The sequence below is a fragment of the Heterodontus francisci genome, chromosome 27, assembly GCF_036365525.1.
Source record: "Heterodontus francisci isolate sHetFra1 chromosome 27, sHetFra1.hap1, whole genome shotgun sequence".
NCBI classification, from domain to species: domain Eukaryota; kingdom Metazoa; phylum Chordata; class Chondrichthyes; order Heterodontiformes; family Heterodontidae; genus Heterodontus; species Heterodontus francisci.
This window is the reverse complement of record NC_090397.1, coordinates 44,228,610-44,256,220: the sequence shown is the minus strand read 5'-3', so window position 1 is coordinate 44,256,220 and position 27,611 is coordinate 44,228,610. Positions and strand designations below refer to the sequence as shown.

Genomic DNA, 27,611 nt, shown 5'->3' with positions numbered 1-27,611 from the left:
GACAGGGTTCCCTTGTTCTTACATTCCACCCCACCAGCCTCCACATCCAAAGGATCGTCCTCTGCCATTTCTGCCACCTCCAGCGTGATGCCGCCACCAAATACATCTTCCCCTCCCGTCAGCATTCCAAAGGGACTGTTCCCTCAGCGATACCCTGGTCCACTCCTATATCAACCCCAACACCTCATCCCTTTCCCACAGCACCTTTCCATGCAATCACAGGAGGTATAATACCTCCCCTTTTATCTCCTCTCTCCTCACCATTCAAGACCCCAAACACTCCTTCAGGTGAAGCAGCAATTTACTTGTACTTCATTCAATTTAGTATATTGTAGTCGCTGCTCACAGCGCGGTCTCCTCTACATTGGGGAGACGAAATGCAGATTGGGTGATTATTTTGCAGAACACCTCCGCTCAGTCTGCAAGCATGATCCCGAGCTTCCGGTTACTTGCCATTTTAATTCACCACCTTGTTTGCATGCCCACATTTCTGTCCTCAGCCTGCTACAGTGTTTCTGTGAACATAAACGCAAGCTTGAGGAATAGCACCTCATCATCTGATAAGGCACTCTACAGCCTTCTGGACTCAATATTGAGTTCAATAATTTCAGACTGTGAGCGCCATTATTTTTTGTTTATATATATATTCAATTTATTTTTTAAGCATGTGCTAGTCTTAAACTTATTTTTCATGTTTTTGCTTTTGTACAGAGCTGCTCATTATTCTGCCACTAGCACTTTCTCTGGACTCATGCTTTGTCTTTTGCTACAACTATTTAGCACTCCATTTGCATTCTGTTCCATCTGTCATTTAATCTCTCCCCCCACCCTCCACCCCTGTCCTACCACAGTCCTTCCTTTCTTGTTCTCCACCCCCACATTCCATCCAACTCCACCCCACACACACACTTACTCAACGACTGTTACATTTTTAACTTTTGCCAGTTCTGAAGAGTCACAGACCTGAAACATTAACACTGTTTCTCGCTACACAGATGCTGCCGTTCCTGCTGAGTATTTCTGGCATTTTCTATTCTCATTTTCAGAGTTCCAGCATCCACAGTATTTTGCTCTTATTTTAGTGTTGTATTCTAAACTGGGCAATCCAGGTACACATCCCAGTCTCCACTACATTTGCATAAAATTCTCAGTGGCAACCACAATAAAAGTAAATAAACTACTATTTATGCAGCACCTTTCACAACCTCCAGATATCCCAAAAACGCTTTACAGCCAATGTAAGTACTTCTAGTCACTGCTATGATGTAGGAGACGCAGCAGCCAATTTACACACAGCCAACAGCAATGCGATAACGGTCAGTTAATCTCTCTGCAGCGATGTTAGTTGAGGAATAAACACTAGCAAGAACACCAGAGAAAATTCTTCTTCAAATAGTGCCAGGGATATTTCAGATAGGGCGGACTGGTCCTCGGTTTAAAAGCTGACACCTGGGGCAGTGCAGCACTCCCTCAGTAATGTACTGTCTGGATGAGATGCTCAAACCGCTAGAGTCGGGTTTGAACCCAGGGCGGAGGGAGAGAGATACCACCAAACTACGGCTGCTACAGACACTGATGTTAATTAACGGAGCCGTCTGTGGTTCACTCGGAACATCCCAGTTAACCGGGAAGATGGAGGGGGGGAAAAGGGAAAGCCAGTCACCTACAAATAATGGGGCTTTCCTGAACGATAATCTGGGAAGCACGCGACATAAATTCCTACTCTTTACCTCCCGGATCAGGAACGGTTCAGCCTACTGGTGATGGCACAGCGGACTAATTCTCTCCACGTTTAATACGTTACAGGTCCTTTTAAAAATCCTATAACGTAATAAACTGTATCTGCAGTCATTAAATTTCATGTATTATATTAGGTAAATTTCACTTAAAATATTGAAATCGTCGCTATTTTAAATATTGCTTTCTATAACTTTGTAATATTTTAGTTTGTTTTATCTTTCAGGACTGCACAAACCCCGAGCTTCGAAGCTCCAAACTTCCGGTCGCACAAACTTAATACCGGAAATCCCGCTCCTTTCCTGATGTCACTATTTCCGCTCGCAAGGTTAACGGAAGCGATCCAGCACGTGATTGACGTGTGACGTAGCCAATCAGCGAGCATATTCATGCTCAGATTTAGATTGGCTCCAAAACCCCAACAAGCGTTGGTCGAGACATTTTTTTTTCCTCTGCCCAAGGTTCAAAATGGCGCAGTTGAGTTATGTACGCGTTATGGTGGAGAAAAACGATAGTGATGAGCGAGCTGACCTACCGCCAGTTCCCAACGCGGAGATTCTCAAAGTGAATCCGGCTTTGCATTCTTCCTCGGAGCACAGTAAAACAGCGGCCAAGAAAAGGAAAATGCAGCCATTGCCCGACGGTCACTGTAAACCCAAAGTGGAAGTGCGTGGCGCCCTGCCGCCGACTAGTTTGTTACCAGTGGGGAAGGCTAATGATGGGAAAGACAAGGAGAGAGACCGGGAGAAGGCCAGCGCTAACAGTACCAAACGCTGTCCGGAGCTCGGCGTTAGTTCCAAATATACAGTGGCTGCACCTCACCCCCGTCCCCCTGTTTACTCGTCACTCTACCTCCACTCAAAATCCAGTAAACCTCCCAAGGAAAAGTATAGCAGCAGCAAAGAGAAAGAGAAGAAACATAGGGCCAAGAAAGAAAACGGCGACGTCAAGTTACTCCAGAAAGGTACAGTACTGCATGTTTTGAAGTTCTATTACTTTGAGTGTCATTCGTCGTCTAGTAATTTTGTTTTTTTGTTTGTATTGTTGACAACTGCGAATGCTGCACCTGAATGGAACTACTGTTATGTACTGTTCCCAGATGAATTTTTGGCGCCAGCCGTGTAGCAGAGATCGGCAAATCGGCATCAACTTAGATGCCGACATCTGATGAGAAATTAATTTAGCAAACTTAATAGATATTTTTGGAGCTCTTGCTATTAATATTGTATCGTGAGTTTTGTATTTTAAGTAGAATGTTCACTATCCAGTTAGCACATTTTGCTGTATTTTGCAGATCTTTTTAAAGTTAATTGGTTGTAAAAATACTTTTATTAAACCTGCTATCCAGGATCTCCTACTTTGCCCCCTTCTCTTCCTCTTTATCTCTCTCCCCGCCCCCACGTCTTTTAAAAATCCTGCTCCTTCTGCCTTTTTGTCTCAGCCCAACTCTTAGAAATGGGATCAAATCTGGCAGTAATGATTTAAACGAGGTTAAATGTTTATAAACAAGCTTACTAAATTTCTGATTGTGAATTTAAAAATTATGTACCATGTAAATTATACTGTCATGATCTTCGCGAGATTGCCATGTAAAGAAAAAGTAATGTGTAAATTGAGTGTCCCGTTTAAATGCCTGCATATTGTTTGTCTAGGTGCCCTTAATAACTTGTGGTTTTATTTATAATTATCAGGAGTGGGTCCCTAGATACTACTGTTCTAATTTGGCACAGTCTTATGGGGCTGTAAGTGCTGCTTTTCTGCCTGAAGCACAGTGAATCAGCTGTGTCTGTTGCTTTTTTAAGTTGTTCAATAGATGTTTGTTGCCATTATTTTTGTGCATGATATAGGCAAGCTACTAACTTACTGTGATAGGTTTCCTAATACTAAGGGCATGTACCTGATGAAGGAAGCAAATATTTATATTCCAGCCATCAAGGTTTTAGGACTTTTTTTATGTGAGGAAAAAAACTTGTATTTTGTTTCCCCTTTGTGTAAAGCTTGTAGTTTCGAGTAAGATTCAGAAAAAGAATGAATCTGCAAATGAGCTGTGTAGTTCCCAATACAATGTTTTCTGCGCTATTATGTTTATACTGAGACTGCCACAAAAAATGGTGAGTAGTAAATGAGAAGGGTTATATTTAGGAGGGCAGAAAACTATTTTGTGAAGTATGGTTAGATTTCATTCTGACCACTGTGCATCTCAGAAGTGAGAACATTGTGTTGTGGAGTTTTTGGGGAGTGGATTTTTAGCTCTGGGGAAGTCTTGTAAAGGCTCCATACCTGCTTTCTAAAGGTGTTAAAGTTATAATGACACAAAACTCATAGAAGTAGCAAACACTGAGGAGGATTGTAAGAGAGTTGAGGACTAAGACTGGTGAAATGGGCAGACACATGGCAGATGAAATTTAACAGAGAAATGTGAAATGGTGCATTTTGCAAGGTTGAATGGTGTCAGGCAATATAAACTGGATGGTACAATATAAAAGGGGGTGCAGGAACAGAGTCCTGAGGGTTTACAAACACAAATCTTCAAATGTGACAGGAGGAGTTTTTTTTTAAGCCAAGGAACCCATATATCAAGATAGTACAAAACCAGGAAATTATGCTAAACCTTTATAAATGACTATCTTAGGTCTCAGCTTATATTGTGTCCAATTCTGGGACTTCAGGAAGTGTCAAGGCCTTAGAGAAGAACATACAGAAGGAATTTACTAGAATGGTACCAGGGATGAAGAACCAATTATGTGGAGAGAGTAGAGAAGCTGGTATTCTCTTTGGGTGAGAGAAAGTTAAATAGAGGTATTCAAAATTGAGGGGTTTTGATAAGAGTAAATAGTGAGAAACTGACAGCAGGGTGTATAACCAGAGGACACAGATTTAAGATGATTGGCTAAAGAACAAGAGATGACATTTTTTTTTTTACAGTGAGTTATGATCTGAGTGCAAATTCTATAGTAACTTTCAAAGGTAATTTTATAAGTACTTGAAAAGGAAAAGTTTGCAGGGTTGTGGGGAAAGAGCTGGGGGGTGCAGGTCTAATTGGATAGCTCTTTCAAAGAGCCAGCACAGACAGGATGGACCAAATGCCCTCCTGTGCAGTATCCTTTTATGATGTATTCATTTAACAAGACTAGTTTGTCCTGCTTAGATTTAGATACAGAGGATACACTTAACAGGAAAGACTGAACTGGCTGGGGCTCTTTTCTCTACAAAAGATGAGGCTGAGCGGTGTCCTGAATGTGGGTCTTTTAAGATAATGAAAAAATTTGATGTAGAGAAAATGTTTCCACTTGCGGAGAGTCCAGAACAGTGGTCATAAATATAAGCTAATTAATAAATCCAATTTGGAATTCAGGAAAAATTTCTTTACCCAACAAGTGGTTGGAATGTGGAATTCGCTAACACAAGGAGTAGTTGAGGCAAATATCTTTGACGCGTTGAAAGGGAAGCTAGATTAGCAGATGAGGGAAGAGAAAATAGATGGATATGTTGACAGGGTTAGATGAGGGATGGGAGGAGGCTCACGTGAAGCATAAACGCTGGCATAGACCATTTGGGATGAATGACCTTTTTTCTGTGCTGTAGACTCACTAACTCAGTGATGTAAATCTATCCAGGTCAGGTGGCTTGAAGTTTTTATGGATCAACTGAGTGGAACCCATGCCAGTGGGTTTGCTTCAACTATTGGGAATAGATTTGCTCTGTTTTCCAAGTGGTATGGCATGATTTGAGCCACAATTGGCTAAATTATGAGGGCATGATTTTTGACGACTGTTGCTAGATGCCTAGTAGAAGCTAGGTATTTTTAGAACTGATGAGCCTCACAGAAGATTAGAAATAAAGAAATATCTTCTCCCCACAGAATGTGTGGAATAAATGCACAGAAAAACAGTTAATGCCGTGTTGATTTAAAAGCGTTATCGCTGGGTCGGTGTTTGAGGACTATAAAGATAACCTTGGCCACCTATACATTTTGGGATAATATGGTTTCTATTTAACTGAGAACTGTCATTTTTGAAATGGTGCAGCAACCAGTTGGAATTATAACATTTTGCTATGATTTTGGAGTTTGCTTGTGTCTTTGGAAGTTAGAAAGAACTGCCCAGCTGGAGATTAATTGAAATGGTGGCATTCGTGATGGGGTATACTGTGTGTAAAGCAAGGCTTGATCACTTAAATGTCCTTGAGTTGTTTGGTAGTACAGAACTTGAGTATTGCTGAAAACAGAGACATTTTGTCGTAGCTTTTCGTCTTGCACTCTTCGGGACAATCCACAAGATTACCAATGTAAGGAAGGCAATAAATTTATACTTTGAGAAGAGAGTGCTGATTGGTTGGCAAGAGGACTCTGATTGATAGAGGTGTTGCCATGGAGAATGCACCAGTTAACTGCCAAGCGTGGTTTGAAATTTAAACCAGGCAGCTTGACTCTGGTCAAAGCATTGCCTTGAGGAATGAACCTGCGAATGGCTGTCACTTATTTTGTTTAGCTGAAACAGGCGCAATGCGTGTACATGTTCTTTCTGCCTGCAAAGAACAGGGCCCTGTGTATTAATATATATAGCTTGCAGTACGTGCAGACGCACACTCAAAACACAGTGTCCAACATTAGGTGTGATTCCACAATTGGACAACGTTTGCTAAATAATCCTCAGTGTGCTTAGAATTATACTGACAGCCAATTTAAAATTGTCAGTTGGGCTTGCGTTGTGGCGCATTTGCGTGTACTGGAAGCTACATATATTAATACACAGGGCCTTATTCTTTGCAGACAGAAAGAACATGTACACACATTGCGCCTGTTTCAGCTGAACAAAATAAGTGGCAGCCATTCACTGGTTCATTCCTCAGGGCAATGCTTTGACCAATTAGAGTCGAGCTGCCTGGATGAAATTTCCAACAAAACTTGGCAATTAACTGTCAGTCATCATAAACTGGTGCATTCTCTATGGCAATACCTCTACCAATCAGAGTCCACTTGCCAACCAATCAGCACTCTCTTCTCATATAGTATAAATTTGTTCCTTCCCTTACATTGGTATTCTTGCGAATTGTCCTGATGAGTGCAAGACGAAAAGCTTCGACAGAATGTCTGTGTTCAGCAACACTCATGGCCTTTTTTAGTTGACCGCAGGCAAGTAAAGTCACAGTATAGTTGTCCGCAAATGCAGTGCATTTCTCAAACCCAACTAGCTGTAGGCTGATTGCTGTGGCCTGGGAAAGCAGGGGTGTGTACCTAAAATGGTATAGAATTATCTACAATTAGGAAAATAATAGCAAAACAAGAAAGTGACAAGACATGGCAAAAAGGATTGTCGCAGCTTGAAAATAAAGTATTAGTAATTCTGTATAATTTTCACTGAGAGTGATGGGGTTAAAGAGTTAAATTACAAGGACAAGTTGCATAAACCTGGCTTGTTTTGCTTGAATTTAGAAGACCTGAAGGGAGATCTAATCAACATAACAAATAGCTGGAGTAGGCCATTCAGCCCCTCGAGGTTGCTCCACCATTCAATAAGATCATGGCTGATCTAATTGTGACCTTAACTCCACTTTCCTGCCTGTCCCTCACAACCCTGAACTCCCTCATAGATCAAAAATCTGTCTAACTCGGCCTTGAATATAATCAATGACCCAACCTCCACTGCTGTCTGGGGAAGAGAATTCCAAAGATTAATGACCCTCTGAGAGAAGAAATTCCTCTTCATCTTAAAAGGGAGACCCCTTATTTTGAAACTGTACCCCAGTTGTAGATTTCCCCGTGAGGGGAAACATCCTCAGCGTCTGCCCTGTCAAGCTCTCTGAGAATCTTATGTTTCAGTAAGATACCTTGCATTTTTCCAAATGCCAGTTAGTATAGACCTAACTTGCTCAACCTTTCCTCATGAGACTATCCCCTCATCCTAGGAATCAGCCCAGTGATCCTTATCTGAATTGCTTCCAATACAAATATGTTCCTCCTCAAATAAGGAGACAAAAACTATGCACAGAACTCGAGGCACGGTCTCACGAATGCCCTGTACAGTAGTAGCAAGACTTCCCTACTTTTCTACTCCATCGCCCTTGCAATAAATGCCAACGTTCCATTTGTCTTCCTAATTATTTGCTGAACCTGCATGCTACATCTTTGTGACTCGTGTACAAGGGCACCCATGTCCCTCTGTACCACAGCATTCTGCAATCCCTGTCCATGTAAATAATCTGCTCTATTCCTGCTAAAGTGGACAACCTCACATTTTCTCTCTTTCTACTCCATCTGCCAAATGTTTGCCCACTCACTTAACCTATCTATATCTCTTTGTCCTCACAACTTACTTTTGTACCTACCTTTGTATCATCTGCAAATTTGGCAATATACACTCAGTCCCTTCATCCAAGATTGTAAATAGTTGAGGCCTCAGCACTGATCCCTGTTGCACTCCACTAGTTACAGTTTGCCAACCTGAAAATGACCCATTTATCCTTACTCTGTTTCCTGTTAGTTTGCCAATCCTCCATCCATACGAATATATTATCCCCAACACCATGAGCTCTTATCTTGTGTAGTAACCTTTTCTGTGGCATCTTTTTGAATGCCTTTTGGAAATCCAAATACACTACATCTCGTGGTTCCCCTTTATCCATCCTGCCTTTTACGTCCTCAAAGAACTCTAACAAATTTGTCAAAGAATATTTCCCTTTCATAAAACCATGTTGACTGCCTGATTGCATTATGATTTTCTAATTGTCCTACTACTGCTTCCTTAATAATGGATTCTAGCATTTTCCCAATGACAGATGTTAGGCTAACTGCCCTATATGCTCCTGTTTCTGTCTACCTCCTTTCTTGACTAGAGGTGTTAAATTTTCAGTTTTCCAATCCACTGGGAGTTTTCCCAAATCTAGGGAATTTTGGAAGATTACAACCAATGCATCCATTATCTCTGCAGCCACTTCTTTTAAGACCCTATACTCATTGGTGTTCAGAAGAAGGAGAGGTGATCTTTTTGAAACATAGGATTCTGAGGGTGCTTGACAGGGTAGATGCTGACAGGATATTTCCCTTTGTGGGGGAAATCGCAAACTAGGGGGCCTCAATAGTTCCATTAGTTTTCCTAATACTTTTTCTCGAGTAATAGTAATTGTTTTAAGTTCCTCCCTCCCTTTTGCCACTTGATTTTCTGCAATTCTTGGGATGCTTTTTGTGTCTTCTACTGTGAAGACAGATACAAAATACTTGTTCAAAGTCTGCCATTTTCCTGTTTCTCAGTATTAATTCCCCAGTCTTATCCTCTAAGGGATCAACACTTGCTTTAGCTACTCTCTTCCTTATATATTTGTGGAAGCTTTTACTGTCATTATATTTTGTACAAGTTGACTCTTATAGTCTAATTTCTCCCACTGTTTTTAGTCATCTTCTGGTTTCTAAAATTTTCCACATCTTCTGGCCTACCACTAGTCTTTGCAACATTGTACACCTTTTCTTTCAATTTAATACATTAACTTCTTTAGATAGCCACTGATCATGCGTCCTTCTCATAGAGTCTTTGTTTCTCAATGGAATATATCTTTGTTGAGAGTTATGAAATATCTCTTTAAATGTCTGCCACTGCTTCTCCACTGTCTTACCTTTTAACTTGTTTTCCTAGTCCACTTCTGTCAACTTTGTTTTCATAGCCTTGTAATTGCCTTTAGTTAAGTTTAAGACCCAAGTTTCAGACTCAAACGTCTCATTCTCAAACTGAATGTGAAATTCATCATGTTATGATCACTCTTGCCTAGAGGATCCTTTTATTATGAGGTCATTTATTAATCCTGTCTCATGGCCCAGAGATTATTACCTTTGTGATTCTGCTTTTTAATTTGGCTGCGTTTGCTGACAACGCAACTACTAGGTGGTGCAGTACTGGCATGTGCGCAAGTGCAGCCTCGTCGACTACACTGTCTGTGATGTTTCAGGCTGCTGCCAGTAATAAAAATGGCACTGCTCAATTTGTCACAAAAAGCGAATTAAACTCAAACGGTGGCTGTGATCGCTGCCTCCATATCGTCCCCAACAGTATCCCGCTCCCTCCTGCCATCGCCGTTACTCTTCGCTCCCTCCCACACTTACCACTCCCCGCTTCACTGCTGCCTTCCCTCGGCTGCTTGCTTCCTGCCTCGCAGCGCTCTTTTTTTTTTTTCTCTCCCGCCTTGCCCCGTCACCCCTCGGCGAGGAGCAATCAGATGATGGGGAGGAAGCAGCGAGCGAGTGGCTGAATAGGTGAGGCTGGGAGCGAGCGGCCAGGGGGGAAGCACGAGGCCAGGAGCAAGCGGGGACGGGGGGTTGAAGGAGCAGTACAGGCAGGACGCGAACGGCTGAAATGGGATTCTGCTGGGGGGTGGGAAATGGAGGCGGCATTTGCAGCCACTGAGGGGTAAGGGAACACTCAGACGTCATTAAATCTGGTGTCGTTGCATGGTGATGTCGGTGCACACATGCGCAGATTCATACTGTCAAACTGGCAAATGCTCGGATGCACTGATGTTGGCGATCGCTCCACACATGCTCCCTGTTGTCAGGAAACACTTCGTTTTCATTTACTCTCTCTCTAGCTGCTTATACTCCATTGGCAGAACCTCTTTCCTAGTCCTCCCAATGTTGTTGGTACCCACATGGACCACGACAACTGGTTTCTTCCGTTCCCACTCCAAGTTACTCTCCAGTCGCAAGGAGATGTCCTTAACCCTGGTATCAGGCAGGTGACACAGCCTTCAGGACTCCCGCTCTTGGCTGCAGAGGACAGTGTCTATACCCCGAACTATAGTGCCCCTACGACTACTACATTCCTTCTTACTCCCGACACATGAATGGCCCCTCGTACCTCGGTGCTGTGGTCAGTTTGCTCACTGCCACCACCCCCCCCCCCCCCCCCCCCCACCCCCACAGTCCCTGTTCTCATCCACACAAGTTGCAAGAGTCTCAAACCTCTTTGACAAGTGCAAGGGCTGAGGCTCCTCCATTGCTTCCTTCTGGATCCCCATATCTGCTGCACTCGTAGTCACGCCCTCCTGTCCCTAAGAATGGATTAAATCTGAAGTCCGTAGCCTAAGGGGTGTGACTGCCTCCTGGAACAAGGTGCCCGGGTAACTTTCCCCCTCCCTGATGCATCACAGTGTCCGAATCTCAGACTCCAGCTCATCAACTCTGAGCCGAAGTTCCTCGAGCTGCAAACACTTATTGCAGATGTGGTTGCGGTGGATCGCACTGGTGTCCACCAGCTCCCACATGCTGCAGCTGCAACACATCACCTGCCCTGAGATCTCTACTATGTTTTATTTAATTAGATTTCAAGTTTTGAAATATCACTGATGATTTGTAGTATTAAGTAGTTTAACCAGTTAAGCTACAAATTTAATACAATATTTATATCTCCCCATTACAAGTTTAAACTTCTGCCCCAGTTTCGAAAGGAGAATAAAAATGTCAAAACTCACCACTCAATCACCTACCAGCTCACACCTAATCAATGCCTCTGAGCTTCAGCTCTTGGATCTCACTATCTCTGGCTCCCTCTCTTGGATCACTGCTTGTTTTCTGTAAAAGACCAGAAAAGCACCTCCTTCCTCAGGGCACCGAATTCCCATGCTTAACTCCCAAGTTAAGTACTCCCTGAAGCAGAACTTCATGCAACTTCAATTGAGGTGTTTAAAATGATAAAGGGACTTGATAGGAAATCGTTTATCTTTACCCTTTTGGGGTATCCAGAGCAAGGGAGCATAATCTCAAAATTAGAGCCATGCCATTCAGGGCACTGTCGACCCTGCAAAGTCCTCCTTACTAACATCTGGGGACTTGTGCCAAAGTTGGGAGAGCTGTCCCACAGACGAGTCAAGCAACAGCCTGACATAGTCACACTCACGGAATCATACCTGACAGACAATGTCCCTGACACTGCAATCGCTATCCCTGGGTGTGTCCTGTCCCACCGGCAGGACAGACCCAGCAGAGGTGGTGGGACAGTGGTCTGCAGTAGGGAGGGAGTTGCCCTGGGAGTCCTCAACATCGACTCCAGACCCCATGTAGTCTCATGGCAACAGGCCAAACATGGGCAAGACAACCTCCTACTGATCACCAGCCTTCCCTCAGCTGATGAGTCAGTACTCCTCCATGTTGAACACCATTTGGAGGAAGCACTGAGGGTGGCAAGGGCACAAAATGTACTCTGGGTGGGGGACTTCAGTGTCCATCACCAAGAGTGGCTCGGTAGCACCACTACTGACTGAGCTGGCCAAGTACTAAAGGATATGGCTGCTAGACTGGGTCTGCGGCAGTGGTGGGGGAACCAACACGAGGGAAAAACATACTTGACCTTGTCCTCACCAGTCTGCCTGCCGCAGATGCTTCTGTCCATGACTCTAATGGTAGGAGTGACCACCGCACAGTCGTTGTGGAGACAAAGTTCCGCCTTCACATTGAGGATACGCTCCACCGTGTTGTGTGGCACTACCACCATACTAAATGGGATAGATTTCAAACAGATCTAGCAATGCAAAATTGGGCATCCTTGAGGTGCTGTGGTCCATCAGCAGCAGTAGAATTGTACTCAACCACAATCTGAGACCTCATGGCCCGGCATATCCCCCACTCTACCATTACCATCAAGCCAGGGGATCAACCCTGGTTCAATGAAGAGTGCAGGAAGGCATGCCAGGAGCAGCACCAGGCATACCTTAAAATGAGGTGTCAACCTGGTGAAGCTACAACCCAGGGCGACTTGCATGCCAAACTGCATAAGCAGCATGCAATGGACAGAGCTATGCGATCCCTAACCAACAGATCAGATCTAAGCTCTGCAGTGCTGCCGCATCCAGTCGTGAATGGTGGTGGACAATTAAACAACTAACTGAAGGAGGTGGCTCCACAAATATCCCCATCCTCAGTGATGGGGGAGCCCAGCAAATCAGTGCTAAAGATAAGGCAGAAGCATTTGCAACAATCTTCAGCCAGAAGTGCTGAGTTGATGATCCATCTCGGGCCCCCTCTTGAAGTCCCCTGCATCACAGATGCCAGACTTCAGCCAATTCGATTCACTCAACGTGATATCAAGAAACCACTGGATACTGCAAAGGCTATGGGCCCTGACAATATTTCGGCAATAGTACTGAAGACCTGTGCTCCAGAACTTGCCACACCCCAAGCCAAGCTGTTCTAGTATAGCTACAACACTGGCATCTACCCAGCAATGTGGAAAATTGCCCAGCTATGTCCTGTACACACAAAGCAGGACAAATCCAACCTGGCCAATTACCGCCCCATCAGCTTACTCTCAATCGTTAGTAAAGTGATGGAAGGTGTCATCAACAGTGCCATCAAGCAGCACTTACTTAGCAATAACTTGCTCAGTGATGCTCAGTTTGGATTCCGCCAGGGCCACTCAGCTCCTGACCTCATTACAGCCTTGGTTCAAACTTGGACAAAAGAGCTGAATTCAAGAGGTGAGGTGTGAGTGACTGCCCTTGACATCAAGGAGCCCTAGCAAAACTGGAGTCAATGGGAATCAGGGGGAAAACTCTCTGCTGGTTGGAGTCCTCCTAGCGCAAAGGAAGATGGCTGTGGTTGTTGGAGGTAAATCATCTGAGCTCCAGGACATCACTGCAGGAGTTCCTCAGGATAGTGTCCTCGGCCCAACCATCTTCGGCTGCTTCATCAATGACCTTCCTTCAATCATAAAGTCAGAAGTGGGGATGTTCACTGATGAATGCACAATGTTCAGCACCATTCGTGACTCCTCAGATACTGAAGCAGTCCCGTGTAGAAATGAAGCAAGACCTGCACAATATCCAGGCTTGGGCTGATAAGTGGCAAGTAACATTTGCGCCACGCAAGTGCCAGGCAATGACCATCTCCAACAAGAGAGAATCTAACCATCTCCCCTTGATATTCAACGGCATTACCATCGCTGAATCCCCCTCTATCAACATATAGGGGGTTACCATTGACCAGAAACTGAACTGGAGTAGTCATATAAATACCGTGGCTACAAGAGCAGGTCACAGGCTAGAAAACCTGCGGCGAGTAACTCACCACCTGACTCCCCAAAGCCTGTCCACTATCTACAAGGCACAAGTCAGGAGTGTGATGGAATACTCTCCACTTGCCTGGATTGGTGCTGTTCCAACAACACTCAAGAAGCTCAATACCATCCAGAGCAAAGCAGCCTGCTTGATTGGTACTCCCTCCACCACCCACGCACAGTGGCAGCAGTGTGTACCATCTACAAGATGCACTGCAGCAACGCACCAAGGCTCCTTAGAGGTCGCGGGTTTGGAAGGTGCTGTCTACCACCTCGAAGGACAGGAGCAGCAGATACATGGGAACATCACCACCTGCAAGTTCCCCTCCAAGTCACACACCATCCTGACTTGGAACTATATCGCTGTTCCTTCACTGTCGCTGGGTCAAAATCCTGAAACTCCCTAACAGCACTGTGGGTGTACCTACCCCACATGGACTGCAGCGGTTCAAGAAGGTAGCTCACCACCACCTTCTCGAGGGCAATTAGGGATGGGCAATAAATGCTGGCATAGCCAGTGATGCCCACATCCCATGAATGAGAAAAAAAAATCACGATGCACTTTTCCACACACGGTAATAGAAATCTGGAATTATCTTCCTGAAAAAGGCTGAATTTTTTTGTCAGTTAAAACTTTCAAGACCGAGGTAAGGATATCAAAGGCAAGTCAGTGGGACTGAGATACAGATTAACCATGATCTAATTGAATGGCAGAACAGGTTCGAGGGGCTGAATGGCTGACTTCTCTGGTGACTTCATGAAATTTGGAAATTTTTTATTGTGCAGTGTCTATTGTTGGACCTGTGAGGCAATGCTCTTTTCCCTACAAATTTGGTAGTGTTGTGGCATAGTGCAGGAATTAGTTGCAATTAGCCAATGCATTCATGGAATTTGAAGTTCGGTGGCTAGTGATGCTGTAAAATATTTTAATCATGTTTGCTAGTTGGCGCATGGTGCTTGGTTTATTTGATCAATTGGTTGAACTTCAGGTTACCTAATTCTGATTATGCCAGCAGTGAAATAAATCCAGATTGGCCCTGTAACTATACTGCTTTTTAACATAATTGCTGTCTTTTTTAAGTGCTGTGGTGGGGAAGACAACATTCTCAGCATATGTGAAGAGAGGACAGTAAGGTTAACCTTTTCAGCTCAAATAAAAGATTGAAAGAAAGACTAGCATTTATGTAGCACCTTTCACTACCTCAGTACTTTCCAAAGTGCTTTTTGAAGTGTAGTCGTTGTCACAACAGAATTCTCATTTTCTGAAGTGTTAAAACATATATAATTAACTGTGGCACTTAGAATTGCAAATTTACACATCTTTGTTCTCCAGACTGTATATTTTACATTCTTTTCTTTGGCCTCCTTGTCTCGAGAGACAATGGGTAAGCGCCTGGAGGTGGTCAGTGGTTTGTGAAGCAGCACCTGGAGTGGCTATAAAGGCCAATTCTAGAGTGACAGACTCTTCCACAGGTGCTGCAGATAAAATTGGTTGTTGGGGCTATTACACAGTTGGCTCTCCCCTTGCGCTTCTGTCTTTTTTCCTGCCAACAGCTAAGTCTCTCGGACTCGCCACTCTTCACCCCGCCTTTATGGCTGTCCGCCAGCTCTGGCGATCACTGGCAACTGACTCCCATGACTTGTGATCAGTGTCGCAAGACTTCATGTCACTTTTGCAGACATCTTTATAGCGGAGACATGGACGGCCGGTGGGTCTGATACCAGTGACGAGCTCGCTGTACAATGTGTTCTTGGGGATCCTGCCATCTTCCATGGGGTTCACATGGCCAAGCCATCTCAAGCTCCGCTGGCTCAGTAGGGTGTATATGCTGGGGATGTTGGCTGCCTCGAGGACTTCTGCGTTGGAGATACGGTCCTGCCACTTGATGCCCAGCGAAGATGGAATGAATTGAGACGTCGCTCTTGGCTGACGTACGTTGTCCAGGCCTCACTGCCATAGAGCAAGGTACTGAGGACGCAGGCTTGATACACTTGGACTTCTGTGTTCCGTGACAGTGCGCCGTTTTCCCACACTCTCTCTTTGCCAGTCTGGACATAGCAGCGGATGCCTTTCCCATGCGCTTGTTGATTTCTGCATAGAGAGATAGGTTGCTGGTGATAGTTGAGCCTAGGTAGGTGAACTCTTGAATCACTTCCAGAGCGTGGACGCTGATATTGATGGTTGGAGCATTTCTGAAGTCCTGTCCCATGATCGTTTTCTTGAGGCTGATGGTTAGGCCAACGGTGCAGGCAGCCGCAATCCTGTCGATGATTCTCTGCACACTCTTCTGTGTGGGATGTTAATGCAGTATCATCAGCAAAGAGGAGTTCCCTGATGAGGACCTTCTGTACTTTGGACTTCGCTCTTAGGCAAGGTTGAACAACGTGCCACCTGATCTTATGTGGAGGAAAATTCCTTCTTCTGAAGACTTGAACGCATGTGAGAGCAGCAGGGAGAAGAAGATCCCAAACAGTGTAGGTGCGAGAACACAGCCCTGTTTCACGCCACTCAGGATAGGAAAGGGGTCTGATGAGGCACCGCTATGCTGAATTGTGCCTTTCATATTGTCATGGAATGAGGTGATGATACTTCGTAGCTTTTGACATCCGATCTTTGCTAGTAGTCTGAAGAGACCACGACTGCTGACGAGGTCAAAGGCTTTGGTGAGATCTATGAAAGTAACGTAGAGGGGCATCTGTTGTTCACAGCATTGCTCCTGTAGCTGGCGAAGGGAGAACAGCATGTAAATAGTGGATCTCTGCTCGAAAGCCACACTGTGCCTCAGGGTATTCATGCTCAGCCAGCTTCTGGAGCCTGTTTAAAGTGACTCGAGCGAAGACTTTCCCCACTATGCTGAGCAGGGAAATTCCACAGTAGTTGTTACAGTCACCGTGGTCACCCTTGTTCTTTTAGAGGGTGATGATATTGGCATCGTGCATGTCCTGTGGCACTGCTCCCTCATCCCAGCATAGACAAAACAGTTCATGGAGTGCTGAGATTATAGCAGGCTTGGCACTCTTGATTATTTCAGGGGTAATCCCTTCCTCCCTAGGGGCCTTTCCACTGGCTAGAGAATCATTGGCATCACTGAGTTCTGATTTTGTTGTCGGTTCGTCCAGCTCATCCCTGACTGGCAGAGACTGGGCTGCATTGAGGGCGGTCTTGGTGACATCATTTTCCCTGGAGTACAGTTCTAGGTAGCACTCCGCCCATTGGTCCATTTGCTTGCTTTAGTCAGTGATCGTGTCCCCTGATTTAGACTTGAGAGGGGCGATCTTCCTGATGGTTGGCCCAAAAGCGCTCTTAATGCCATCGTACATTCCTCTGATGTTTCCGGTGTCGGAGGAAACTAAATGCATCAAAGCTTGTATGGCTAGTCTATTGTTTTTTAGGTTCAGTGGTCATCAGAATTTTGTGACCTGTCAAAGTTGAATCCTATTAAAATAGTTTTATCATTGGGTAATAATGGAAAGATATGGAGAGTGGTTACATCATATGAATGACTACTACATTATACCCAAGAGTAAGATGCAAGTACATTACGCAATGCCAAAAAGGATATATGTACCATATAATGTTTCATCAGGTTTTGCGTTTGTCATGGTGACAAACGTCAGTGATAGCACAAATGAAATACTTTTCTTCCTCTAGGTATCCCATGTCGGCGTTAAGTGTTTTAGGGTGAAGTATAAGACAAGGAAGCTGAGAAATGAAGCTGCTTCCACTCCTCCTCCTTGATTTGTTACGACCACACTTTTGTTTACTTCTCTACTGAACTAGGTAAATATTTCCACTTCCCATATTAGCCTCTTAAGGCAACAACAAGGATAGCTATCAGAGAAGTTGTTGTGGCTCTGTGCTATCAGTGGGTTTTGGTTGGAACTGCCCACACTCATTTCAAGTATAATTGTTACTAACACAGACTTGCATCATGGGTGGAAAGAAATACTGGACCAGAGGTGAAATAAGTGTGTGTAACCAGCTGTTACTAATTTCGCCAGAATGCTCTTAAGTTCAGGTCACATAAATGACACTTTTTTTAAAAACTGTACCTAGTTTCCTGCAATTCAATGACATTTTTTAATCAAAGCTGTAACCATTTGTATATTTGCAATTAGGAGCAATAACCAGCCCAAAAAGCAGTCCAAGTTGGTAACAAAAGTTGAAAAGTCATGTGTGTCAGTCAAATGTGGAATAACAAGCTTTAAAACTTTTTTTTGCTATCTTACTACCTACATGTTTAGTTGTTTTCTTTGTACATACAGCCACTGAAACTCACTTTATTTTGGTCGGTTATTTTATTTTCACTTGCTGTTAGCTGTTAATTGTAAGTGGACTTACCTGCTTGTAAAAATGTACTTGTGACCCAGCCAGAAATGTATAATGGCTAAATTCCATCACGAAGAACTCTTTAGATATAAACTCTGAATATCCATTGGGTGAATTTTACTTAATATAATGCACAAGCTTATGCTTGCAACAGGAGTGCACATCATAAGTAAACCAATCTTTTGTGCAACAGAAATACTACAGTATGTGCAACTTAGCTGTGGGGCTTGGTTGCACATGGCAAAAACAGATATTTAAAACCATGTGCTGTACAAAATGTGATGTTAATTCACAATACTGTATTGAAGTTCCTTAGAGAACAATCTTTGAAAGTTAATTTCCAGTGGCATTTTTGCTTTGAAACATTGGCATTCTTCAACGCTCGTCCCACTCGTGCACACAGTTCATTAAATATCAGTAAAGTTGTGCAGTCTGTCATTGAAGCGTGAACGTAGTGGAGTTACTTGTCTTTTTTATTCTGGAATCCCTTACCTGGCTGGCTGAGGTTTAGATATTGTGGGTGGGAATATAGCCTTTCATTCTGGAGCAAAATTCACAAGGATGTCTAAATTAAATCTCTCAAGCTAGATTTGCTAGCTGTAATATATTAGCGGGTTAGCATATGTTTGTTCTTCCTACTTTCGATACAGTACGTGAGGTAAATTAACATGGACTTTACTGATTAGTTGGTCTATTTGCATTTAATGTTAGACCAGTATTATCCCATTTTTAACTGCATTCTACTGATTTAGTGTCAGAATCGTACAGCATAGAAACAGGCCCTTCGGGCCACCACGCCCATGCCGACCATAATGCCTATCTATACTAATCCCACCTGCCTGCATTAATTCCATATCCCTCTATGCCTTGCTCATTCAAGTACCTGTCCAGATGCCTTTTAAATGTCGCTACTGTTCCTGCCTCCTCCACTTCCTCAGGCAGCTCATTCCAGATACCCACTATTCTTTGTGTGAACAATTTACCCCTTTGGTCCCCTTTAAACCTCCTCCCTCTCACCTTAAATCTATGCCCTCTAGTTTTAGTCACCCCTACCATGGGAAACAGACTCTGGCTATCTACCCTATCTATGCCCCTCATATTTTTATTTAGAGATACAGCACTGAAACAGGCCCTTTGGCCCACCGAGTCTGTGCCGACCAACAACCACCCATTTATACTAACCCTGCAGTAATCCCATATTCCGTACCACCTACCTATACTAGGGGCAATTTACAATGGCCAATTTACCTCTCAACCTGCAAGTCTTTGGCTGTGGGAGGAAACCAGAGCACCTGGCGAAAACCCACGCAGTCACAAGGAGCACTTGCAAACTCCACACAGGCAATACCCAAAATCGAACCGGGTCCCTGGAGCTGTGAGGCTGCAGTGCTAACCATTGTGCCACTGTACTTCTATCATGTCCCCTCTCAGCCTCCTTCGCTCCAGGGAAAACAGACACAGCCTGTCCAATCTCTCTTTATAACTCAAGCCCTCCAAACCAGGCAACATCCTTGTGAATCTTTTCTGCACCCTCTCTAGCTTAATCACATCTTTCCTGTAGTGCAGCGACCAGAACTGCACACAGTACTCCAAATGCGGCCTAACCAACGTCATGTACAACTGCAACATGACGTCCCAACTCTTGTACTCAATGCCTCGGCCGATGAAGGCAAGCATGCCATACGCCTTCTTTACCACCCTGTCTACCTGTGTTGCCACTGTTAGGGAACTATTACTTTCACCCCAAGGTCTCTGCTCAACAACACTCCCCCTGGTCCTGCCATTCACTGTATATGTCCTGCCCTGGTTTAACTTCTCAAAATGCATCACTTCACACTTGTCTGCGTTAAATTCCATTAGCCACTCCCTTGCCCACTTTCCCAGTTGATCTATATCCTGTTGTAACCTTAGACAACCTTCTTCACTGTCCACTATACCACCAATTTTGGTGTCATCTGCAAACTTACTAATCATGCCCCTTACATTCACATCCAAGTCGTTAATTTATATGACAAACAACAGAGGGCCCAACACCGATCCCTGCGGCACACCACTGGCCACCGGCCTCCAATCTGAAAAACAACCCTCCACTACCACCCTCTGCCTCCTATCACCAAGCCAATTTTGTCTCTAATTTGCTAGCTCACCCTGGATCCCATGTGTTCGAACCTTCTGGACCAGCCTACCATGCAGGACCTTGTCAAAGGCCTTGCTAAAGTCCATGTAGACAACGTCCATCGCCCTGCCCTCCTCAATCCTCTTGGTCACCTCCTCGAAAAACTCATCAAATTCATGAGACATGATTTCCCACGCACAAAGCCATGCTGACTATCCCTAATCAGACCATGCCTTTCCTGATGCCTATAAATCCTGTCTCTCAGAATCCCTACCAATAACTTTCCCACCACTGATGTAAGGCTCACCGGCCTGTAGTTCCCTGGCTTATCCCTGCTGCCCTTCTTAAATAAAGGCACAACATTAGCTAACCTCCAGTCTTCCGGTACCTCACCCGTGGCTAACGATGATACAAAAATCTCTGCCAGGGCCCCAGAATCTCCTCCCTTGCTTCCCATAGCATCCTAGGGTACACCTGGTCAGGCCCTGGGGAGTTATCCACCTTAATGCACTTCAAAACCTCCAACACCACCTCCTTTGTAATGTTGATATGCTCCAGGATATCGGTGTTCCCTCCCTTGAACTCACTAGCTTCCATGGCCACCTCCACGGTAAATACGGAGAAGAAATATTCATTTAAGACCTCGCCCATTTCCCGTGCTTCCACACATAGATTGCCACACTGATCCTTAAGGGGACCTACTCTCTCCCTAGCTACTCTTTTACTCTTCATATACTTATAGATCTTTTAGGATTCTCCTTTATCTTATCTGCCAGGAAAATCTCATGGCCCCTTTTCGCCCTCCTAATTTCCTCAAGTGTACTCCTACATCCCCTATACTCCGAGGGACTCGCTCGATCCCAGCTGCCTGGACCTGACATATGCCTCCTTCTTTGCCCTGACCAGACCCTCAATATCCCTCGTCAACCAAGTTTCCCTAAACTTGCCAGCCTTGCCCTTCCATCTAACCGGAACATGCCGGCCCTGAACACTTCCTATCTCACTTTTAAAAGCCTCCCACTTGCCAGACGTCCCTTTACCTGTAAACAGCCTCTCCCATTCAACTTTTGAGAGTTCCTGTCTGATGCCATCGCAATTAGCCTTCCCCCAGTTTAGGACTTCAACCTGAGGACCAGTCCTAATCCTTGTCCATAACTATCTTGAAGCTAATAGAGTTATGGTCACTGGTCCCAAAGTTTTCCCCCACTGACAGATCAACCACCTGCCCATCCTCTTTTCCTAAGAGGAGGTCAAGTGTAGCCCCTTCTCTAGTAGGGCCATCCACATACTGCTTCAAAATTGCTAGTTAAGATTTCTCAGCAAATTTTTGAATATTATATGAATGCATATTGAGTTGCAGTAATAAAACCTCAGAAGGCTTTCTGCAGTGAAGTAACCTTTTAACCCATCATGTCTGTCTGCTCTTTGCTGGAGTGATCAAATGCTAATCCCACTGTCCTGCTACCTCCCTATAGTCCTGCTTATTTCCCCTCAGCTTCAAATATTTATCCAATCTTACTTTTTTTTTAAAATGCAGTGGCTTCATCCACTCCCTCTGGCAGAGCATTTCATGCTCAACAACCCTCCCAATATTTCTCCTAACACTCTTGGTCTTTTAATGATAAATTATTACATACTTATCACTGATTCCCCAACCAGAGGAAAGCTTTTCCCCAATCATTGTCAAAACACATCATAATTTCAAAAACTTCTGAAATCTCGTAAAAATAGTTCCTCTTCATAAACTGTAGTTTCCCATCCCGAGCATCATGTTGGTGAATCTACCCTGTATGCTTCCTACAACTTTAATTTCGTTCAATAATAGGGTGCATAAAACTTCACACAGTACTTTAACAAATGTTTTGTATACATTTGTCATTAATTCTTTACACTTGCCCTTCTTCCCAAAAAAAACGTCAAAATGTCATTGACCATTTTTATAGTGCTATTTGGATTTGTATTTTCAGAGACTTGTGTATATGCGTTCCTACCTTGATCGGTTCATCCACACCCTCAAGTGTTCCTCCATTGCGTGTATATTCTGATTCCTTATTTTCTCTTCCAACATGTATTGCCTCACACTTAACCACATTAAATTGCATCTGTCAGTTATATGCCCATTCTGCTCAACTGTCTTCCTTTAAACCTTTTATTGTCCTGTTTGCTGAACCTCCTAATTTTGTGTTGTCTGCAAATTTCAACAATGCTTCCTACACCCAAATCCAAATTATTTGTATCTCAGGAACAAGTGGACTGAACATTGACTTCTGGGATACACCATTTCAGTCATCTCCAGCCCGACCAACATGCATTGATCGTAACTTTAATACAAAAGCCAAATATTGCGGATGCTGGAAATCTGAAACAAAAACTGAAAATGCTGGAAATGCTCAGTAGGTCAGGAAGCATCTGTGGAGAGAAAAACTGAGTTAACATTTCAGGTCTATGACCTTTGAGTTCTGATGAGAGAGAGTGAGTGGGAAAGGTCCATAGAGAGATTTATAAATAAAAATGTGTTTGGGGGGGGTGGGAGGCAGCAAGGGTGTATGATGAACGATTGGGACTTCGTGGGATACAATGTGTTGTAGAATTATGGCCCCATTAGAATAGAGAATGAGAAGCTAGCTTCTCAATGTTAAAGTAGTTGAAATAAAAACAAGAAATGCTGGAAATACTCAGGTTTGGCAGCATCTGTGGAGAGAGAAGCAGAGTTAACATTTCGGGTCAGTGATCCTTCTTTGGAACTTGTTCCGAAGAAGGGTCACTGACCCGAAACGTTAACTCTGCTTCTCTCCACAGATGCTGCCAGACCTGCTGAGTATTTCCAACATTTCTTGTTTTTATTTCCGATTTCCAGCATCCGTAGTATTTTGCTTTTATGTTAAAGTAGTTGAGTCTGAGTTGACAAACATGTTCAAGGGTCTCAGCAACAGACGGACATGACTGATCAATGTAGAGATGGAAGTAAATGGCTTTGCTCATGCATAAGATGTGGAGCTTAAAGCTGAGTTCTGGTTTGAACAGGGTACCCTGGTTACAAATGTCTATATAAGTCTGAGTGGATGGGAAGGGGGATAGAATCAGTGGTAAGGGAGTGGAGATTTTGATGGGTGCTGAAGACTGCTTTCAATCTTTCTGATATTGAGCTGAAGGAATACACGACTCCTCCAAGATGAGGTTGGATTAGTAGACTGACAGCACAGATGTGATCAAGGGGTCGAGAGGATTGATGGAAGAGTAATTGGCAATGTTTAGGTTAGTGATGTCCAATATTTAGTCCCTAACCACATGTGACTAATTGGGTATTGAGATATGGTTAATTGCAATTTCTGAGTAGTGTAAACAATGAGTGATAGACAGTCATTGGCCTGTAATCTCAACACTCATTTCAATGGCATATTCATATCTACTTCCATTTTTTCTCTGCATTTGTTGATAAAATGTTGAGATGAAAAGCAGTGCTTTACTTCCCTAGTTACTGAATAATGGTGGATGTTTAAGTAAATGTACATTCATCTGTGGGTTTTTTGCGTGTGTGCGCGCGCACAAGGCATTTTCTACTTGTTAGTCTATAGCTAAAACAATATTGCCGTAGCCATATCCGTGATTCATCAGCAATTTGTCTGAAGGGGGAAACACGTTTGATTGTTGGATTGTAAATACTAAGCACAAATCCAGTGCATTATGTTGAATATATTTTTGTGGTACTGATTCATGCAGGCATCAAAAATCCCAGAATGCTTTTTTTGAAAGCTGGGAGAGTCCACAATTATTTTTCATCTTGTAGATCTCTAGAATTTACTACAGAGTCTCTCTTTCGTGCATCCCATTAAAATAAAAGCTTCAGTAAGAGGCATCTTCCTATTGTAGGGAAAATATTCAACCTTATTTTGAGATGTTTAGTGCTACTTATTCTTTGAGGTACAGAATAAGATCATTGTGCTGCAGGCTGTAAAGTTTAATGTTTTGTGCACTTTCAGAATGTTGAACAAATTATGAACGGAACAATATATATGATTCAAATCAGCATAAATATACAGTAATCTCAGGACTGTCATTTTTAAGAATGTCTAAGTCACAACCCCAAAGCAATACTTTGCTGTTTTGTATTGCTATGGACATGATGTAACAATTGCACTTAAAATATTTGATTTTAAATGGAAGGGATGGTGTCATTTATTTTCAGTTTCTTATTTACATTGGAGTAATGCATGATAAAGTTTTCTGCTGTTGGCATGGATATGTTATTTGAGTGGTTTTGATGTTGCATGTTTCATGGACTAGGAAAGGGCAAAGTTTCCTGTTTGTGATTGCTATTCAATGACCTGCCAACAATTGTTATCTGGGCTCATATATATGAAGAATGACAATTCAGGACAAGTACCAAAGTGTTACCAGTAGTAAAAAGTACAGTCGCACAAATCATTCAAGTAGGAGGGGGAAACTAAATTTGGTTAATTTTTTGCATTTGAGCACTAAATTGAGGTAGTGAAGCTGTAGCAATGGCGGAACCAATTTTCCATTTCTTCCAGTTTTATTTTAGCTACACTCTCAGATTGTGTTTTCATGCTCTGGGTGATGATTAGTTTGCAAGGATACTGAGATGCTAGTTCACATTGGCAAAGCAGGTGCAATTTAAGTGCAAATTCATGTTTGTGTCTATGAAAGTAACACTGGGCCAGCATGTTTAAATTTTACTGTTTGGCATTGCTTATTTTTCACTTAGTTTGGGCATTGTGGACCCCTTCATTATCTCCTCTCGGCAACCCACAGGCATTCAATTGAGTCCTTTTTCTTTTTTGCCTCATTATTTTATGTTTCTATTTAATGCTGAGAACCTGCATAATCACTGTTATGTGCTTGAATCTGTTTTAATAATGGCATACAATCATTACTGAGTATTAAATATTTCTAACCATAGAACAGATGGAAACAATATACCAGTTTTTAAAAAAAAACCTTTCAAACTGTCCATCAAAATAATTTTTATTTATTTGTTTAGGGATACAGCACTGAAACAGGCCCTTCGGCCCACTGAGTCTGTGCCGACCATCAACCACCCACTTATACTAATCCTACACTAATCCCATATTCCTACCACATCCCCACCTGTCCTTATATTCCCCTACCACCTACCTATACTAGGGGCAATTTATAATGGCCAATTTACCTATCAACCTGCAAGTCTTTGGTGGTGGGAGGAAACCGGAGTACCCAGCGAAAACCCACACAGACACAGGGAGAGCTTGCAAACTCCACACAGGCAGTACCCAGAATTGAACCCGGGTCGCTGGAGCTGTGAGGCTGCGGTGCTAACCACTGTGCCGCCCATAAACAGTTTTTACCACTTGCATCTTTTCTTAAAAACCAACGTTGTTGTAAGGTTGCCAAGTGGAGTTATCATCAAGTAGCAGCTGCCATCTCGATGTTCATCAAAGTTTCAGGGCAAATTATTTTTTTCCCAAACATGCTCCCATGTATAATAAAGTAGAAGTATAGATACAAATAAAATTAAGCACCTTGCCTTTTTTTTTGAATAACCCAGATTAATTTGTTAAGGTCTCTGGTTTACTCTCCAAATCATGTTGATTTAGCTGATTTCAGCATCAGTAAACAGATACACTTGGTTTTAGTGTGAGTTAGGGAGGGGAAAATTCTGAGTTCCTGCTCCGATTTGCTAATCAGTGATCCTGTTTGAAGTGTGTACAGATCAACATTAGTAAGCATTGGATTGGGCTCAGCAATGATGCCGCTGTGATTGAAGAGTTTGGTGACATTTTCTGTTGAGGCTCACACTTAAAAAAAAAAAGTGAGGTATTGGGATGACTGGCGCTCGTGGAACTGCATCCTAGCATGGTGCAATGGGTTCAGGAGGAAAACTGACAAAACAAAATTCTACTACAAAATATTTCCATGAACCATTGTTGAGGCACTTTGCTGTTGTAGCTCTTTTGTATTGGACTGACTTCATTCACGGCTAAATTGCTAAAAGGTGCTTTGATGGTGCAATGCTCCAGATTGCTCTCTACAGTTTTTAGATTCTGCTCTACATTGATTTATTAATATATGATTGAATGGTGAACACGCTCTTTGAATGCAATTCACAAGTTAGAGCCATGTAAGTGTGCATGAAGCTCTTGACAGTATTCATGCTAGGTTTCCCCTGGAGGATGATTTCCTGTTTATTGAAATTGAGGAACACTAATAAGCTGCAAAAGACTACCTGACCTTGTATTGTATTTTCTTCAATATTAGCATTTGTACATTATGAACTTAATATGTTTAAAATGTAGTGGCACATTTTCAGTACCGTAGGATTGGTAGCTTTCCTGCTATGGTGATCAAACCATTGCGCTCAGGTCTAAGTAGAAGCTCCACGCTTAATTGCTTTTGGAGAATATCAACTCAGGCCACTCCCGTGCACCTCCTTGCAGCTGGATCAACAGCAGCCTTGGCAGGGTCCTGTCTGCAGGTTGATTTGTACATTTGAAGTGGGGTGTGAAGAAAAGTGCAGAATAGGGGAGAATTCAGAACCCTTCAAAAAGAACAAGTGAAACCAAATAACAAGACATGGTAAATAGTTTGAGAAAAGCTACATATGTAAACCTGATTGAGATTGAAGAGTCTGCAAGAAATTAGGTAAATGGGTTCTGCTATTCTGTCAAAACTTGAAAATTCTCAAAGAATCATTAAGTTGACATTACAAATTTGTTGAAGCTATAGATATTTTCTGTTTCATTTGCTTGCAGGTAACAGTGAAAAAAGAAAACTTAGTACTGAAGAATTCCAGTTTAAAAAGATAAAGAAGAAAAAGAAAAAGAAACACAAGGAAAGTGAAAAACGGAAACAGCCCAAAATGTGCAGCAAATCCATTCAAACAATTTGTTCAGGACTAATGTCAGAAATCAAAGAGCAGCAGGTGACGTCAATTAAAGATGAGAATAAGATAACTATTCTGTACCAAGGAGATGGATTGTCTGAATGTGTGCCAGTGGAAAGCAGTCAAGTTCCCCCTAACTTCTGCAAGGATTCCAGTGTTGAAAACAAAGGTTCAAGACTAGGTCTGTTGGAATTCAGAAGGTTTATTCACATAGAAGACCAGCCTAATGGAGGAGCTTCAGTGGTGCATGCCTACATGGATGAACTCTCTTCCCTATCTCTTGCGGAGATGGAGAGATTTTCAGAGGAGTTTGTGAATCTAACATTTAGTGAGAATAATAACTCTGCAGCCCATTATGTTATGGGTATTGTTCATGGAGCTGCTGCATACTTACCAGACTTCCTTGAGTACTTTGCCTATAGCTTTCCAAGTGCACCAGTGAAGATGGAGATCTTGGGAAAAAAGGATATAGAGACAACTACCATGTCAAACTTCAATGCTCAGGTAGGGTGC

At 43.1% G+C, this 27,611-nt stretch overlaps 1 protein-coding gene across 1 annotated transcript in view; it reads left to right on the top strand.

Moving 5' to 3' along the window:
- Positions 1 to 1,963: 1,963 nt before the first annotated feature.
- The window catches only part of LOC137384775 (lysine-specific demethylase RSBN1L-like), a 69,492-nt gene continuing 43,844 nt past the window's right edge, over positions 1,964 to 27,611 (top strand). Inside the window, exons 1-2 of the mRNA XM_068059229.1 lie at positions 1,964 to 2,701; positions 26,968 to 27,602. Coding sequence (XP_067915330.1) covers positions 2,206 to 2,701; positions 26,968 to 27,602 — 1,131 coding nt within the window. The 5' untranslated portion in view covers positions 1,964 to 2,205. The remainder of the gene's footprint in view (positions 2,702 to 26,967; positions 27,603 to 27,611) is intronic.